The 15,888-nt window shown below is 41.3% G+C and overlaps 1 protein-coding gene across 1 annotated transcript; it reads right to left on the bottom strand.

The window, feature by feature from the left end:
* Nucleotides 1-1,506: 1,506 nt before the first annotated feature.
* Nucleotides 1,507-15,655, bottom strand: hpgd (15-hydroxyprostaglandin dehydrogenase). Its single transcript, XM_020586979.1, has 7 exons — nucleotides 15,351-15,655; nucleotides 14,527-14,650; nucleotides 12,851-12,957; nucleotides 7,389-7,485; nucleotides 4,274-4,350; nucleotides 3,986-4,149; nucleotides 1,507-1,983 (listed from the first exon to the last, which is right to left on the bottom strand). Exons 1-7 carry the CDS (start codon nucleotides 15,441-15,443, stop codon nucleotides 1,860-1,862), a joined length of 786 nt encoding a protein of 261 aa, XP_020442635.1. The 5' UTR covers nucleotides 15,444-15,655; the 3' UTR covers nucleotides 1,507-1,859.
* Nucleotides 15,656-15,888: the final 233 nt, after the last annotated feature.

The following is a 15,888-nucleotide window of genomic DNA, read 5'->3' as shown; positions in this document are numbered from 1 at the left end:
TGCACCTGCACTGTGATAGTCTCAGAGGTCCGTTTAAAGCACAGAGAGCATCATGAAGAACAAGGAACACACCAGGCAGGTCCAAGATACTGTTGTGGAGAAGTTTAAAGCCGGATTTGGATACAAAAAGATTTCCCAAGCTTTAAACATCCCAAGGAGCACTGTGCAAGCAATAATATTGAAATGGAAGGAGTATCAGACCACTGCAAATCTACCAAGACCTGGCCGTCCCTCTAAACTTTCAGCTCATACAAGGAGAAAACTGATCAGAGATGCAGCCAAGAGGCCCATGATCACTCTGGATGAACTGCAGAGATCTACAGCTGAGGTCGGAGACTCTGTCCATAGGACAACAATCAGTCGTATACTGCACAAATCTGGCCTTTATGGAAGAGTGGCAAGAAGAAAGCCATTTCTTAAAGATATCCATAAAAAGTGTCATTTAAAGTTTGCCACAAGCCACCTGGGAGACACACCAAACATGTGGAAGAAGGTGCTCTGGTCAGATGAAACCAAAATCGAACTTTTTGGCAACAATGCAAAACGTTATGTTTGGCGTAAAAGCAACACAGCTCATCACCCTGAACACACCATCCCCACTGTCAAACATGGTGGTGGCAGCATCATGGTTTGGGCCTGCTTTTCTTCAGCAGGGACAGGGAAGATGGTTAAAATTGATGGGAAGATGGATGGAGCCAAATACAGGACCATTCTGGAAGGAAACCTGATGGAGTCTGCAAAAGACCTGAGACTGGGACGGAGATTTGTCTTCCAACAAGACAATGATCCAAAACATAAAGCAAAATCTACAATGGAATGGTTCACAAATAAACATATCCAGGTGTTAGAATGGCCAAGTCAAAGTCCAGACCTGAATGGGGCTGAATAATTTTGCACGGCCAATTTTTCAGTTTTTTATTTGTTAGAAAAGTTTGAAATATCCAATAAATTTCGTTCCACTTCATGATTGTGTCCCACTTGTTGTTGATTCTTCACAAAAAATTACAGTTTTATATCTTTATGTTTGAAGCCTGAAATGTGGCAAAAGGTCGCAAAGTTCAAGGGGGCCGAATACTTTCGCAAGGCACTGTATCTGTGGCTGCAAAGTTAACATGAATACTTATCTCCAACTTTTCTTGTGGTTAAATATCGATATAGCCAATCACACATGACAGAGATTGTCATGAACAGGTATTTATGTTGATTTTTATCAGATGATGACTGTGCCACTCCTAACTGGATGTTGGCTGTGATGCCGCTGTGTTGTATGCCAACTGAAAAGAGTGTGAAGAAGAAGACTTGTGTTGTTCAGATCATTTAGAGTCGGCACACCTATCTACATAAACAACCTGGGAATGCTAATGTGGATGCAAATGGCTTAGACTTGAAAACTGGGTTTTAAAATTTTAACAATAAGTTTCATATGAAATTTTTTCACTGGATGTTTGATTTATTTTTACACAAATCTATAAAACATATATAAAAATAGTTCTTATAATAATACAATTTAATGAAATAAAAAGCCGTATAATCAGTCATATCTGAAGATGACGATATTGCCCAGTATTTCCTGTAACACAGACAGAGAAACATCTTTAACTCTGGTTTGCCAAACGTTTTTTTGTTGGCTGTCACTGAAAACACTGGAGTTTCTAATTCTGCTTTGTATGATCATTATTATCATATTATTATTAAAAGAATTGTTAAATTAATAAAATCCAAACACAGTTCTGATGTTAGCTCCAACAGCAGCCAGATGTCCTGAACCAGTGTCTGGTGTGTTGCAGTCACACAGGTTAAAGTGCTGCGCTGTTTGTCCAGCAGCAGCAGCAGCAGCGTGGAGTCAGATATGTCACAGCTCAAGCAGACATGGGTTCATAGGAGTGGAAGTGGATTCCTTTGGAGCATGTGATCTTCATCACTGCTCCATTCAGACTGGTGTCCATGATCAACCTCATCATGCCCTCCGCTATTAATGACGGCCTGGGAATAAACACAGAGGAAAAGAGTCATTAGATGGGACTATGGGAGACCCCCCCCCCACACACACACACACACTCATGCACACACACATTCTTGTTTTGTCACTTAATGGGTCCTTACATAGACTTACATTTGTTTCCTGGAGACCCATTCTAACCTTAAGCCAAGTTGCCACTCAAAAATTCTGTGATTTCCCACAGGGAAGGCTGAATCCCCAGTGTTTAAACAAGCTTTGGTGCACACACATAGACACACACAATAATTTCAGGAATTTCTATTCTATTTCTTCTGCAAACTCCGATTCTTAAAGTACAACAGATGAAGCAATGTACACCCTGTGTGTGTGTGTGTGTGTGTGTGTGTGTGTGTGTGAGTGAGAGAGAGAGAGAGAGAGAGAGAGAGAGAGGTCAGGAAGTCATCTGGCCTCAATTTCCTGTAACACTAAAAGCCCCCACTGCTGTCTGTGAGCTGCACATTGCAAACCTTTTAAAGAAGGCCTCTCCAGAACCACAGATAAACAGTGTGGGCTTACCCCAGTGCAAAAGTTACCAGTTCTGATCGATATTCATTAATAACTGTAAAGCGTCCTCATAGTAAAGTGATGGAGAGCTTTAGCACATATGTTCTGTCTTCTGTTTTTTCTACAAACTTTGGTTCAGTCCCACTCAGAACTGCTCCAAATAAACACTTGTCAGGTTTCCTGAAAGATAAAGTATCACTGACAGCCAAGTCAGCTCTGCAGCCCTTCTGTGAAACAAGAACGTAATCAGAACAGAAACAGAAAAAACCTGTGGAAGAAGCAGAGTGCTAAAAGCTTTCAGGACCACATGTTTTTAACTGTAGTTGTTTGCCTCAGTAATTACAGTGACATGGCAGTAACTGGTCAGCGAAGCCCGAGGTGCTCATGTGCTTTTGCAAGAGGACATTATTTTTTGTTTGTGAACTGATTGTTTTTCCATTCATCAAGTTAATAATTACTGTAACTTGTTTACACATAACACAGTACACACTTTGTCATCAGTGTACACTACAGTGAAAAATAAGCTCACCTCTGTTCAGCTCCATGCACAGCTTCCCTTCCCACCCAACAACATAAAATACAAATATAACAGGAGATAACACAACACTTGGACCTCACTACATATGGTTCATATGCTGTTTTGACAGTAATAGTGCAGCTGATTTACTCTGTGCCTTTATGTTTCAAGTCAAATTAAAACATACACAGATATTTCAACTTTTTCTCTGTAATTACAAAGGAACAGTACGTTCTGAGTAAGGGTGAGTTCAAGGTAAGATCCTCTGTGAGCTGTAATTTAAAGAGGTGATGTTACCCCTTTGAACAAACAAGCATGCATTGTTACATAGTATACAGCTAATGTACACAGTACTACAAAAATCTGATACATAAATTTGGTTTAATGTTGTTATGTTGTTGAACTTTGTAGCCTGTAATCTAAAGTGTTACCATTTGGTTTATGACCTAATAAAAACAAAACTAATGACATTTTCATCAGCCAAAGATATTCTTTGATGTTAATGAGCAAAACTTATAGTAGCACGCTAACATGCTAAACTGACTGATGCTAGACTGATTTGTGTCATTCAGCAAAACTGAGCTTAATTATTTTTACTTAACCCTTTACCTAACCCTAACCCTAATTTATTTCTATTTATTACTCTGTCTACTACTTATTTATTTAGCTTCTTTGTTGCCCTTGAGGAAAATGTGCTAATCAATATAATTCATGTTTTGTCAGTAAGCTCCACATAGAGGCTCCATTTGCAAACCTGGTGTCCAATAACTAATGCTTAACCAATAAATACTGTGGATTTGGAGGGTTGTTAATAATTTATATCCTACTATTAATTCAGCCCTCTCTTGTTGCAATATTAATCTAAGTGTGAAGCTAGTTTCACTGATCTAATTAACACATTTACATCTGAAATGATCTCACAGGGAGGAGCTACAGTATGTTCGTGCTAGTGTGCGTGAACTCACGGTAAAACTCCAAACTTGTCCATGCGGAGTTTGAAATCATCCTTGAACTTGACAAACTTGCCCATATTGTCCTCCTGTTCCACTGAGTGCAGCAGAGGGGTGTCAACGAAGGCCGGACACAAGACGTTGATCCGAACCCCGTAGTCACCCTGAGAGGACGCGTCCTGCAAGAACATGTAGAATGAACTGCTATACTCTGAGTATCCAGAAGAGCCTGGAATTCAGAAAGATACTAAAGTAAACCTTTTATAGTGTCTCTTTGACTGTGTGTGCAAGTGTGAGTCTTACTGCCATAGCTCTAGTGAAGCCAATAACTCCATGTTTAGTAGCAGTGTAGACAGGCTGATGAGGGGAATGCATGAAGGCTGTAATATAAAAAAACAAGAGGCCAGGAGAGAAGAAAGAACACTTAATGAGCAGAATTCAGCTTGGTGTCATATAATCTTCACTACAGCTTCTCTACACTTGCTGTTTGTTTCAGGCTATGTAAACAGAGTAACATGGTATGTAGTTAACAAGGCATATAGATCAGTAATACAAAATACAGCTGCATCGGCTTCTGAATGGCAGCTTTACTTTGTCACCACTGGCTGGTCAGTTAATCCAGGTTTTATGAAATAAGGCTCAGCTCATATTTCTTACATCTGCTGCAGAATGTCTCAGTCTACAATTTTTACTTTCTCACATTAAGGAGAAATTGCCCCTAAAATGTTTTTTTTTTGAGTTATGCACAATGTTTTAGAATAGCTATTTTATACTAAAATGCTATTTTTTATTTTTAGTTATCTATTTTTAAATGTGCCTTATTTAAACAATATACTTATAACATGTTACATGGCAAGTCTCAACAAGGCAAAGACAAGCTTCTTCTTTACATACATTGCACGCTATTTCTGTCACTCCACTCCTACCAGCTTATTAATACAGCTCCTCAGTATTTGTTCATTTTGATGTTTGAGAAGCTCATCAGCTGCATTTTGCTTACTGTTATGCCTGAATAAGGCTGAAATTAGCAGCAGGAGGGTGGTGGCCAGCGCCCTCTAGGTGACAATGGCCAGTCTGGTTTCTGAGGTAAGTTTTAAGCGTTTTGTTAAATTCATCTCAATCATCCAAAAAAAAAAAATTGTTGAGTTTATGGGTCAATTTCCTTTATGAATGTTGCCAGGAAAGACTGTGAAATGAGAGAGTTTTTTACACTTTACGTGCGTTTCAAAGCTTGACGCAAACATATGCAGCTGAAAGATGTGGCAATATTCAAAGAAAAAACTAAGTGGCAGACACAGTGGAGGACAGACAGAGTGGTTTCAAGCAGCTTCCTAATGTTACCAACTGCAACCACAACTTGCACCCATAGCTGGTGTACAGCTTGCAGTTCAGATCATTTCCATATATGAGCATTTGGCAGCTGACTGTAAACTCAGTCAGTCTCATATGGGTTGAACCCACATCCAGCCTGATAATTGACATCAGTCAAAAAGCATACACAGAAATCAGACACACACACACACACACACACACACACACACACACACACACATACACACACACACACACACACTTCTTTTCCCCACAATAATATGCTTGCAGTATGCTTGACCATGCTTGGACAAGTCTGTGTTTATTATGGGACTGACAAGTAGGCGCACACACATGCACACTGATGTTATCACCATTGAGATAAGTGATAAATGATTATCATATGTCTACTGCTGGGTGCTCAACTGTTCTAGGCCTACAAGAATGAAAAATATCCTCTGGAATGTTATTCAGTGATCCACAGCTCTAAAATAAGCATATACAAATGTAAATGTACTGTGACCAAGATCATCTGTAGTGCATGACTAACTGAAAGTGTCACCACATTCCACACTGACAGGCAGTGTGAGTCTGCTGCCTGTAGAGTCCACACCTGCTCAGCACCAAACGACAGACCACAGACAAAGGTAGCAACTACTGTAGCTGGTGAACATTGTGAAACATTTAGCAGCTAGTGAACCAAGTATGTTCTGAGGAGTTTTTGACCTAAGACTAAAAGTAAGAGGAGAAAGTATATGTGAGTACAAAGCAGTTGGTCAGAACCATGAAACCAACAAAGTCTTACATATTAATCATTTGGATGTTACTAAAAAAATGCTCACTAGTCAGAAGACTGTGACCAGAATTCCTGCTAATATTACTTTTGATTATTGTCTGAATATTTTAAACAACTTTTGAAAGTTTCACTTTTTTCCATCTTTACACTATGGAATATTGCAAATCTTCAGAAGTCTAACATAAAGTCCTATTCAAGCAATATTATCTCAGTGTCATAGGCTCATCTGAAACACAACCTGATGATTCACAAAGTGTCACAGCAGCTTGATGAGGCTTGTGTTTAGTCCAACTAAACAGGAGCAAACTACCAGCACACCTCCAGCTGTCTACTCATCTGGTGTGTGTGGTTGATTGACTAAATATAAAACTGCCAGGGTAGAAATCTAGGGACATTTCCAGTATTCCCACTAAAGGTTCATGTAATTATAGTATACTGTATAGCTCATTAAGGTGTTTGCAATGAAATAAAATGTGCTGTGATTTTAAAAGTACTGGTAATTTCTCAATGATGGTATGTATGTACTGTATGTATAATGCAGGTTGGTCATTAAAGAGTTTATGGTTGGGTTTAGAAAATGATTAGAGCTTTTCCAGACCTAGCTTTAAGAGTATTAGCCTGTAAAAACAATACAGAACCACAAAAGAGCAGGAATTACCTGGGAAATCATGTACTGTATATGTGTGTTTGTGAGTGAGGGTGTAGGAATGTACACAGCACAATACAGAGTGTGAGCTTTTCCATGAGAGAGACAGATCCAGTAGTTTCAGCTAACGTGGACGTCTGCCAGGCTGTCATGGTTGTGTTTTATTTCAGGTCTTTCCCACATTACACACACTCAGAATGGGGGGTGGAGCCGGGCTCTCATCATAGTCTTGGCTTGACTTTGAAAAATTAATCATCCGTGACATTTGGCGAATCACAAATAAATCCCTGGGCGTTTGTGCCTTTCAGAATGGAGAACATTTGAGAAATAGAAAGTTTAACACACGTGTTTCCAACTAGAACCGACGTGTCATTTTATATATATACTTTTTATATTATAGATCCCAAAAATTCATGAACAGCAGAGATTAACAAAGCTAAATTTGTGCATGTGTGGATATTTTCCTCTGTCTCAACTAATGATTGAGATATTCTTTTCTTTGATACTATTTAAAAGGCTACAATGTAGCCGGGATTCAGAGCACCAACCCTTCAATTAGGAGGTGACCCAACCTACCTCCTGGGCCACAGTTGCCACAAGTGATGGTTTGTAGAAGTTGAATAAATCTGTGCATACATCTTTGTCAGTGTGTGTGCATATGTTACCTGCCATAGAGGATACATTGATAATGGTGCCTCCTTCCTTGCCATACTCTTTACTCATGTGTTCCAGTGCCAAGTAGGTCCCCTTTATTACAGAAGTCTATAAGATAAAGAGACAATAAGGTCACAGTGGAAGTCCTCACAACAGGCAAGTGCAGCACATAAGCAGGAAGTGAAACTCAAAGAAAAGAATGAAAATCAATCAATCAATCATAATCTTTATTGCCATGTATATTAAAATACAAGAAATTTGACTTCAGCTCAGTGGCCTCTAGTATGCACCAAATAAAATAGAATAAAAACAGAGTAAAAGACTGAGTAACAAGTAAAAAACAACAAGATAAAAACTATAATCTATTCATTAATATGTGTACATATATACAAGTTAAAATTAGAGCTATTTTGGTATGTATAATACTTATGTCTATAACTTATTGCACTGAGGTGTTTGCTGTATCTTGTTATACATATAAACATGAATTAACTGTTCATCAGAGTGACGGCCTGGGGGAAGAACCTGTCCTGGTGTTGTTTTGCCGTATGGTGACCTGAATCGCATAGGGGAGGAGTTCAAACAGTGTGTGTCCAGGGTGTGAGGGGTCTGCAGAAATCTTCTCCACCCTCTTTTTGACCCGTGAGGTCAGGTCCTCCACGGAGGACCAAACCAGACAGTGATGGAGGTGTAGAGAACAGACTCGATGATTTCTCTGTAGAACTGTATCAGCAGCTCCTGGGGCAGGTTGAACTTCCTGAGCTGGTGCAGGAAGTACATCCTCTGCTGTGCTTTCTTGGTGATGTTACTGTTGTTGGATGTCCACTTTAGGTCCTGGGAGATAGTGGAGCCCAGGAACTTGAAGGACTCTACTGCTGATACAGTGCTGCTGAGTATGGTGAGGGGTGGTAGGGTGGGGATGGTGGTTGGGGGCTTCTTTCTAAAATCCACTGTCATCTCCACTGGTGAGCATGTTCAGCTCCAGGTTGTTGTGACTCCCCCACAGGACCAACTGTTCAACCTCCCATCTGTAGGCTGACTCATCCCGTTTCAAATGAGACTGATGACTGTTGTGTCATCTGTGAACTTCTAGATCTTTACAGAGGAGTCCCTTGAGGTGCAGTCTCTGGTGTAGCGGGAAAACAGCAGCAGTGAGAGCACACATCCCTGGGGGGCACCTGTGCTGATTGTCTGGGCGCTGGATGTGGTTTTCCATAGCCTCACCTGCTGCTTCTTGTCCGTTGGAAAGCTAGTGATCCACTGACAGGTGGGGGCAGGCACAGTGAGCTGGGTTAGTTTGAAGTGGAGGATGTCCAGGATGATGGTGTTGAATGCTGAGCTGAAGTCCACAAAGAAGGCCCATGCATAGGTCCCTGGGGAGTTGAGGTGTTGCAGGATGTAATGCAGTGCCATGTTCCCTGCATCGTTCACTGACCTGTTAGCCTGGTAGGCAAACTGCAGGGGGTCCAGCAGGTGGTCTTTGATGCCTTTCAGGTGGGCCAACATCAGTGTTTCAAAGGACTTCATAACTACAGATGCTGATCAGCACAAGCTTTCAGACAGGAGGGGGTCACACCATCTGGGCTTGGTGCCTTTCTGATCTTTGTTTTTTTTTAAAAGGCCACACACATCCTTAGGTGATTGCTGGGTGAAGTGGCTACTGGGTCGGAGGTGAGGTGGGTGATGGGTGTGGAGTTCTACCTTTCAAACCTGTAGTAAAACACATTCAGGTCACCTGCCAGTTGATGCCTTTCCACAGTGGGGCTGGGGGTCCAGTAGCTAGTAGTTTTTCAGACTTCTCCACACTAATGAGGGGTTGTTGACTGAAAATCTGGTTTTTCAGCTATTCAAAGATGCAGCCTCAAATACACTCCAGTCTGTGCAGTCAAAGCAGGTCTGTAGCTCTGGCTTTGCTTCCTCAATTCATCTCTTCACTGTTTTGATCACAGTGTGTGAAACTACTAATAACTAAGGGTATTTATAGAATGTGGGCAATAGCCTCTGGTAGCTTCCCTCAAGGCAAATTGGTCTCAGTGGAGGGGCCAGACCAGGTGCGGATGACATTTGCCCTGCAATGCTGAAGGTTCTGGGCTGTGTTGTGCTGTCTTGGTTGACATATAAATTCTCTCCTGGCCTTGAAACAGTGGACCCTCTCTTTACTCTTGTGTATGGTGCAAGGTCACTATAAAAGTATCACCTGTGTTTTGTGGACTAGAAGAAAGCTTATAACATGTCCATCAGGGAGTCTTGTGGGAGTAAAGGATACCAGGGATGTTGATACTAGCCCTCTGGTCTGTATTCTCAGCAAGAATACAAACATGTTTCTGGTTGGTGTTTGCCCACATTAAGGTTGTCCCTTATCTTTAATCGTGTTTGTGATTGTCATGGACAGAATTTCAAGATACATCTGGGGGGAGGAGAGTGTCTGGTTTGAAAACTTCCAAATTGCTTTTCTCCTTTTTGCAGATGATTTGGTGACCTCCAGCATGCACAGGGGCATTGTGCAGCCAACTGTAAAGTAACTGGGGTGAAAGCCAGAACCTCCAATCTGAGGACATGATTGTCTGCTGGAAAACATAGAATTTCTCCACTCAGGCTGGAAGTGAATTGCTACCCCAAATGAAGGCGTTCCAGTATCTCAGGGTCTTGTTCACAAGTAAAATGGATCTTGATAGTGACCATTGGAAATATATCTTATCAGCAGTGATGCAGGCATTGTACTGGACTTTCAGTAAACTGCAGCTCTCAGTGCCCTGATCCCAGGGGTGACATGCTCGGCTTCCAACAACAGAATCAATGTATCAGTGATATCACTTTTCATTAATGACAAAAAATTCAATATTTTCTTCTATTGTTACTGGAGAATTGGTGGTCTTTTAAACATGTCTCTGTGTAGTGGGCAGACTTCTTAAAATAGACAGAAGAATTACACTTCTTGGAAAAAGTTACCCATGAAATGGAGTCAGAGGAGTATTGAATGGAGTCCTCCTGCTGTAGACTACCCTTCAACTCTGAAGTAGAAATTGGGCACATAAATTTTGCACACTATATCAATTGTTCTTACATGATGAAACCACAGTTGGCTTAATTATGAGTCTTATTAATGAGAAGTTAGTGAAGGGAAGAGGATCTTGAAAGATTCATCATGCTGCAGTGAAGATTGCTGGCTTGTGAAGTGGAGGAAGTACCTCTGTTTACACCTTTCCCAGGGCAACAATGGGGTTTGCATTTGCAAATCCTGGTCACATCTTATCATAATTTAAAAAGTGTACTTTGTCTTGTGCTGCATTACAAGTCACTTTTCATTAATTTTGAATTATGAAAGTATGCTAATGCAGCTGTGAGAGGATGGGATGTAATGTGATGGAGTGAGCCATTTCCATTCTAAAATGTGTTCTGAAAGTAAGATGGCTTCATTTTACCTGTTGGTAATATGGGCTTAAATCTAGTGGCTATGTGCTGTTGTTCATTTGATTTGTCTTTATCTCTGATGTAATGTCACTGCATTTCTCATTGAATTGTTGTTAATTGCTATAAGAAGAACAACCATCTGTACACCCAGACTCCAGATTCCAAAGACACAATAAGACAAGTACTGTATTTGACAGGCTGAGAAACTGTGTCAACTCCAGTGAGACTTTTTTTCCTTTTATGAGTGTACTTTTGGAAGCTGGACATGTTTATCCACATGTTTTAAGGAATTCTTTTCAACAGGGATGCAGTTGTAGGGGCTTCATATGGTGCCATGAATGGCTGTAGGGGAGGCCTGCTGATGTAACAGAGTAGTGTGAGGAGTCTGGACAGGGGTTGTAGCACTCTGAGTGGCCCGAACTGGGGTCCTTTAGGGACAAGGAGGCCTCCAGTTTCACAGTGGAAACATTAAACATTATCAGCAGAACAAGCTGTTGTTGACCCATGGCAGCAATGCTGGTAGAACCGGTTGTGAAGATTGTATCACCACTTTCAGCACGGCCACACATGCTGTAATGTATTTCAGTAGACTTCCAGGTTAGTACTGAGACCCATCAGCCTCCAGACAAAACATATGACATTTACCTGTGTGCACATCAATACTGGCTCCAGGTGCATCTTAAAAAAAAAATTTGTTCTTAATGGATCATTTTGTGTTTTCTAAGTGCTGTAGTTACCCAGTGCCATTTCTGCATGCATAAAAAGATTGAGTAAACGTCTTTCTGTAATATCACTAGCCATGAGTAATCTGTAGACCTGTTAGGTGACTTTCTGTTATTTGGACAGATGCATCCAGGTATAAAAACACTACAGTTTATCAATAAACAAAGTATTCTGCTGGATGTGAATTACACTGGGTTAATGCCATAAATTGTAATGATAATAATAATAATAATCTTTTATTTCCTGATAGTTCAATGATACAAATAAGTATGACCATAACTGTAGACATACTCATTTCAGTTCTGAACGGTTGATTGATACACTCAGCTGTCATGATCTTGACCTGGTCTCTGCATCAAGATACAGGCTTCCTTTTTTCATAGATAAACTAACTAGCATTAGTAGCACAACACTTCCCAACTCTGGCAAAGTTTCAAGTATTCACATTATAAGGATTTATAACATCACGGTCATGCTTTTTTCCACTTTTGAAAGTAGATGTGCTGCCTGGTCATTAATATGTGTGTGGTGACCTGTGATCCCATCTAGATTACAGTCCAGCTAAGTTCTTTAAAAAATGTTTTGACTGCCTGTTTGCTTTGTGCTTTCAACCATTCTTGGCATTCCTTGTTATCTGCACTCATCCGGAGCAAATCTCTAACCCCCTGTTTTTCACCACAGTTCACAAGTACCATGCACAAGCTATCTGCAAGTTTGATTTTTATTCTATGTGGATGACACCCAGTTCTGTACAACTGTTACAGAGTATGTACTGCCTTGAAAGTCCTTTCTCACCAGTGCACAAAGGAGATAAATTCTCCTCCAACTCAAATGTGCAAAACAGATGTCATCTCCAAGAGAATGAAGAAAATTGTGTTCACAATTATTTATACTATTTCAGCACATAGTGCTGCTGGCATAAAGCCGGCCCAATATCAATCACTGTGATCTCACTTTGCAATAGCATGTAAGGAATCTCAGTAAAACAGCATTTATCATTTAAAGAATATTACAAACCTTCTTTCTTAGAATGATACAGGGGAGGTTAGACACACAAAGACTTATGTAAATACAAAAAATAGTAAAAGTAACCGAAATAATAGCTATTTTATTTCCACATTTGGCAAGCACGCAGGCAGATACATGCTTGCTCAAGTAAACACTTTGTGAAGGGGACACGGTCTTCAGACCTGCTTAGTGAGACCCTTGACAGTCCTTTTTTACATATAAACAATGCCTGACCTGGGGGTGAAATAGAGGGTACTGTACAGATCAACATAAATAAAACTAGACTTGATTCACAGGCTTAATTTATCTCACTCCTGTCTTGTTATCTTACCAGGTTGACTTGTATGGTCTTCTCCCAGTTCTTTTCATTGTTGATGCCGGCATTGTTGATAACAATGTCCAGACGACCAAACTGGTCCACGGTGCTCTGGAAGGCATCTGAACCACAGACACAAAAAGCAGTGAATGACTTTGATGATGACACAGAAAATCACCAGGGCTATAATACACTGTTAACAAAGCGGTGGGTAGAGCAGTCATCTCCCAGCCAGAAGGTTGAAAGTTCGAATCTCGGTGCCTCCAGTCCATGTGTCGAAGTGTCCTTGGGCAAGATGCTGAACCCCCTCAGTGGCTGCCATCGGTTCCGTACCAGAAACAAATTCCTTGTGTGTAACATACTTGGCCAATAAAGGTGATTATCCTTATCCTTATCCAAAGACCTTATCATTGTGAAAGGAGTGAAACTGAGCTTGTACATGTTTAAACAGTGTGCCCACCATGGGGGCACACTGTTTAAACATGTACAAGGGTCATTAACTCAATGACAGTGTGCTCTAGTCCACTGAACCACTCCTTCTCCTTCATCCACAGCTCCTAGTCCAAACACAGAACCCTGACATGAGCTGCCAATGTTCAGACTGTATAAAGCCAAAATGAGCTTTTACAGTGAGCCTCCATCAGGTTCTTTAGCTTCCCATGTTGGAAGACATAGTTGGATAAACAGCTGAAGGGAGAAATCTGAGGTGGTACAACCTGCATGAGTCGTCACCTGCCAAAACCACACCTGTGACCATGCACTACTGTACGCCATGTGCATGTTCACAGAGATTTATCTCTACTCACCACCCACATACACTCAGTGTCACTGGCTCGGTGCATGCTCACATCAATAACAACACTATCTCACAGTAAGGAGCAACACCAAACAGCATTCCACAGCCATTAGCCTGCAGGGATTTACTTTTTCAGTGTCAGACAATGAAACCTTGTTTCTCTCTCTCACTCTCTCACTCACTCTAAGACACACTTATTGACTTACACTTTAAGTCTTGGCTGCTTCTTTCTCACCCAGCCACGCCCACACACACACATGCGCACACACACACACACACACACACACACACACACACACACAGGCAGAAAAGGGGAAGGTAAGTGAACAGTAGTCCTGTAGTATAGAGCAGTATATTGTATGCGTGGTGCAGTGCACAGGCACGTAAAAAGGTTAAATACAGTAAAATAAACGCTCATGTCAGAACAAACCAAAATTAATGTCTAGTCCTGTTTTGTTGTGACATGATTGCTTATTGCTTCACTGCTTATTTTACCTGGGCTGTGAGGGTAAGACACCTGAGTGACCAGAACCTGCTGTTTTCACAGATGTCACTGATCCTCTGTTGGCATATGTCTGACTGAACCTGCTGCTCCGTCATACCCTCTGACTGCAGCTGTCAACTCAGGGAACACTAACAGTGACACCCTCTAGGAAAAAGCCAAACATAGTCCCTTGGTTTTTGCCTTTTGAAATGACTTCCTCATTCATTGTTTTTAAATGAGTGGCAAAGAAGAGCCTTCTTGTAAATAATCTGCAGCCTGCGTAAGGAATCCTATACGTCACCATTATATTACACAACAGCCCTGGATAAGTGCCAGTAAACTGAGTCTGTTGATGAAAGCCTATCTATAAAGTTTTCATAATGTGTCACTCAAGCAAACCAGTGGCCTTACCTCTCAGTGCGTCTCCGTGTGACACATCACACTGAATAAAGGTGCAGTGCCCCTCTCCAAACTCTGTGTCCAGCTGCGTCTTGCACTCTTCACCACAGGTCTTGTTCAGGTCGACCACAGCCACCTGAAGGACAAAACTCTGCTAGTGAGTTGGCAACAGCGACACAGCACAAAGCTGGATGAAGTTCTTCTTTTTTTATCATCTTGCTGTGGTTTGACAAATGTGGCTGTGAACAGCACAGTCAGTACATTCAAATGGGGAACTAAAATACAAATGTAACATGTTCATCTTAGCACTATAATTAGCCTGGTTTCACAGGGTGTGAAGGAAGTTCTTAGAAACTAATTTACATTTATCAAAAGCCTGTTTCTTGCATTTGTCCTTGTCTAATCCCACTGGTATCAATTCAAAACATTATTAAAATGGATTGTATTCATACTGCTTTCTCCATATCACATCATGTCAGATCATCATAAAGCAGTAAAGATACAACACATTCCATGAAGCCAAATATGTTTTTACAGAGTTAAAACAGCCACATTGAAGCTGGTGTAAAGTTCATCCATTCAAGCTGAATTCATGAAGCTGCAGACTGTTCTGGTACACTGGAAGGTGCTAGTAAAGGTACAGCAGTGAGGTCAACATACTGCAGGTTGTGTTTGAGCAGTGAGGTAACAGTCGGAGCAGAGCATTTGGATCAGACAACATCAACACAAATCAAAAGCAGTAAAGTCAGAGCACCTCAGTTAATTTGACTATTTAATGACATCAGAGCAGCAGACACTGTGCTATGTATCAGTAAAGTTAAATCAGTAGTACTGACCTTGGCTGAGCTCAGCAGTAGTGACTGGACCACAGCTCTCCCGATGCCCTGAGCCCCCCCGGTCACCAGAGCCACCTTCCCATACAGAGACATGATACCAGCACAGCAGCAAAGCCCCTTACACTTCCTCCTTCTCTGGCTCACACGTAACCTTTCTCTCTCACTGTCTCACTTTCTCTGACTTTTCTTTTTGCTCTTCTTTTTCTGTCCTCTATTCTGTGTTTATGCACCTATCTGCCTCTCACCCTTGTGTGTGTTTTCACTCTTTTAGCTGGGCTGTCTTCCCTTCCTTCTTCCCTCCCTCTCTCTCTCTCTTGCTCTCTCAGCATATCACTCTATACAAACAGTGCATGTGTGTCAGAGGGAGAGAGACTTTGTAAACTCCGTAAGATAATAATTGCGGGTTTTACCTAGCTTGTCGTACCTGCCCTCCTGCCTCCTGCCTCCTCCTACTTATTACACACTCCTTGGCGCCTCTCACCTGAGTTTCATATGCACACCTGAGCCCTTCACACATGCCACTGTTTGTACTGGAATC

The sequence above is a fragment of the Monopterus albus genome, unplaced genomic scaffold (genome assembly GCF_001952655.1).
Source record: "Monopterus albus unplaced genomic scaffold, M_albus_1.0 scaffold433.1, whole genome shotgun sequence".
NCBI classification, from domain to species: domain Eukaryota; kingdom Metazoa; phylum Chordata; class Actinopteri; order Synbranchiformes; family Synbranchidae; genus Monopterus; species Monopterus albus.
This window is presented reverse-complemented; position numbering and strand designations above follow the sequence as displayed.

Excerpts from the sequence above, each read along its gene's own strand:
- hpgd (XM_020586979.1), bottom strand. The coding sequence starts at position 15,443 with ATGTCTCTGTATGGGAAGGTGGCTCTGGTGACCGGGGGGGCTCAGGGC. Across the intron at positions 4,351-7,388 it reads CAATGTATCCTCTATGGCAG|CCTTCATGCATTCCCCTCAT; the intron begins GTAACATATGCA and ends TTTATATTACAG. Across the intron at positions 4,150-4,273 it reads GCTTCACTAGAGCTATGGCA|GACGCGTCCTCTCAGGGTGA; the intron begins GTAAGACTCACA and ends ATGTTCTTGCAG.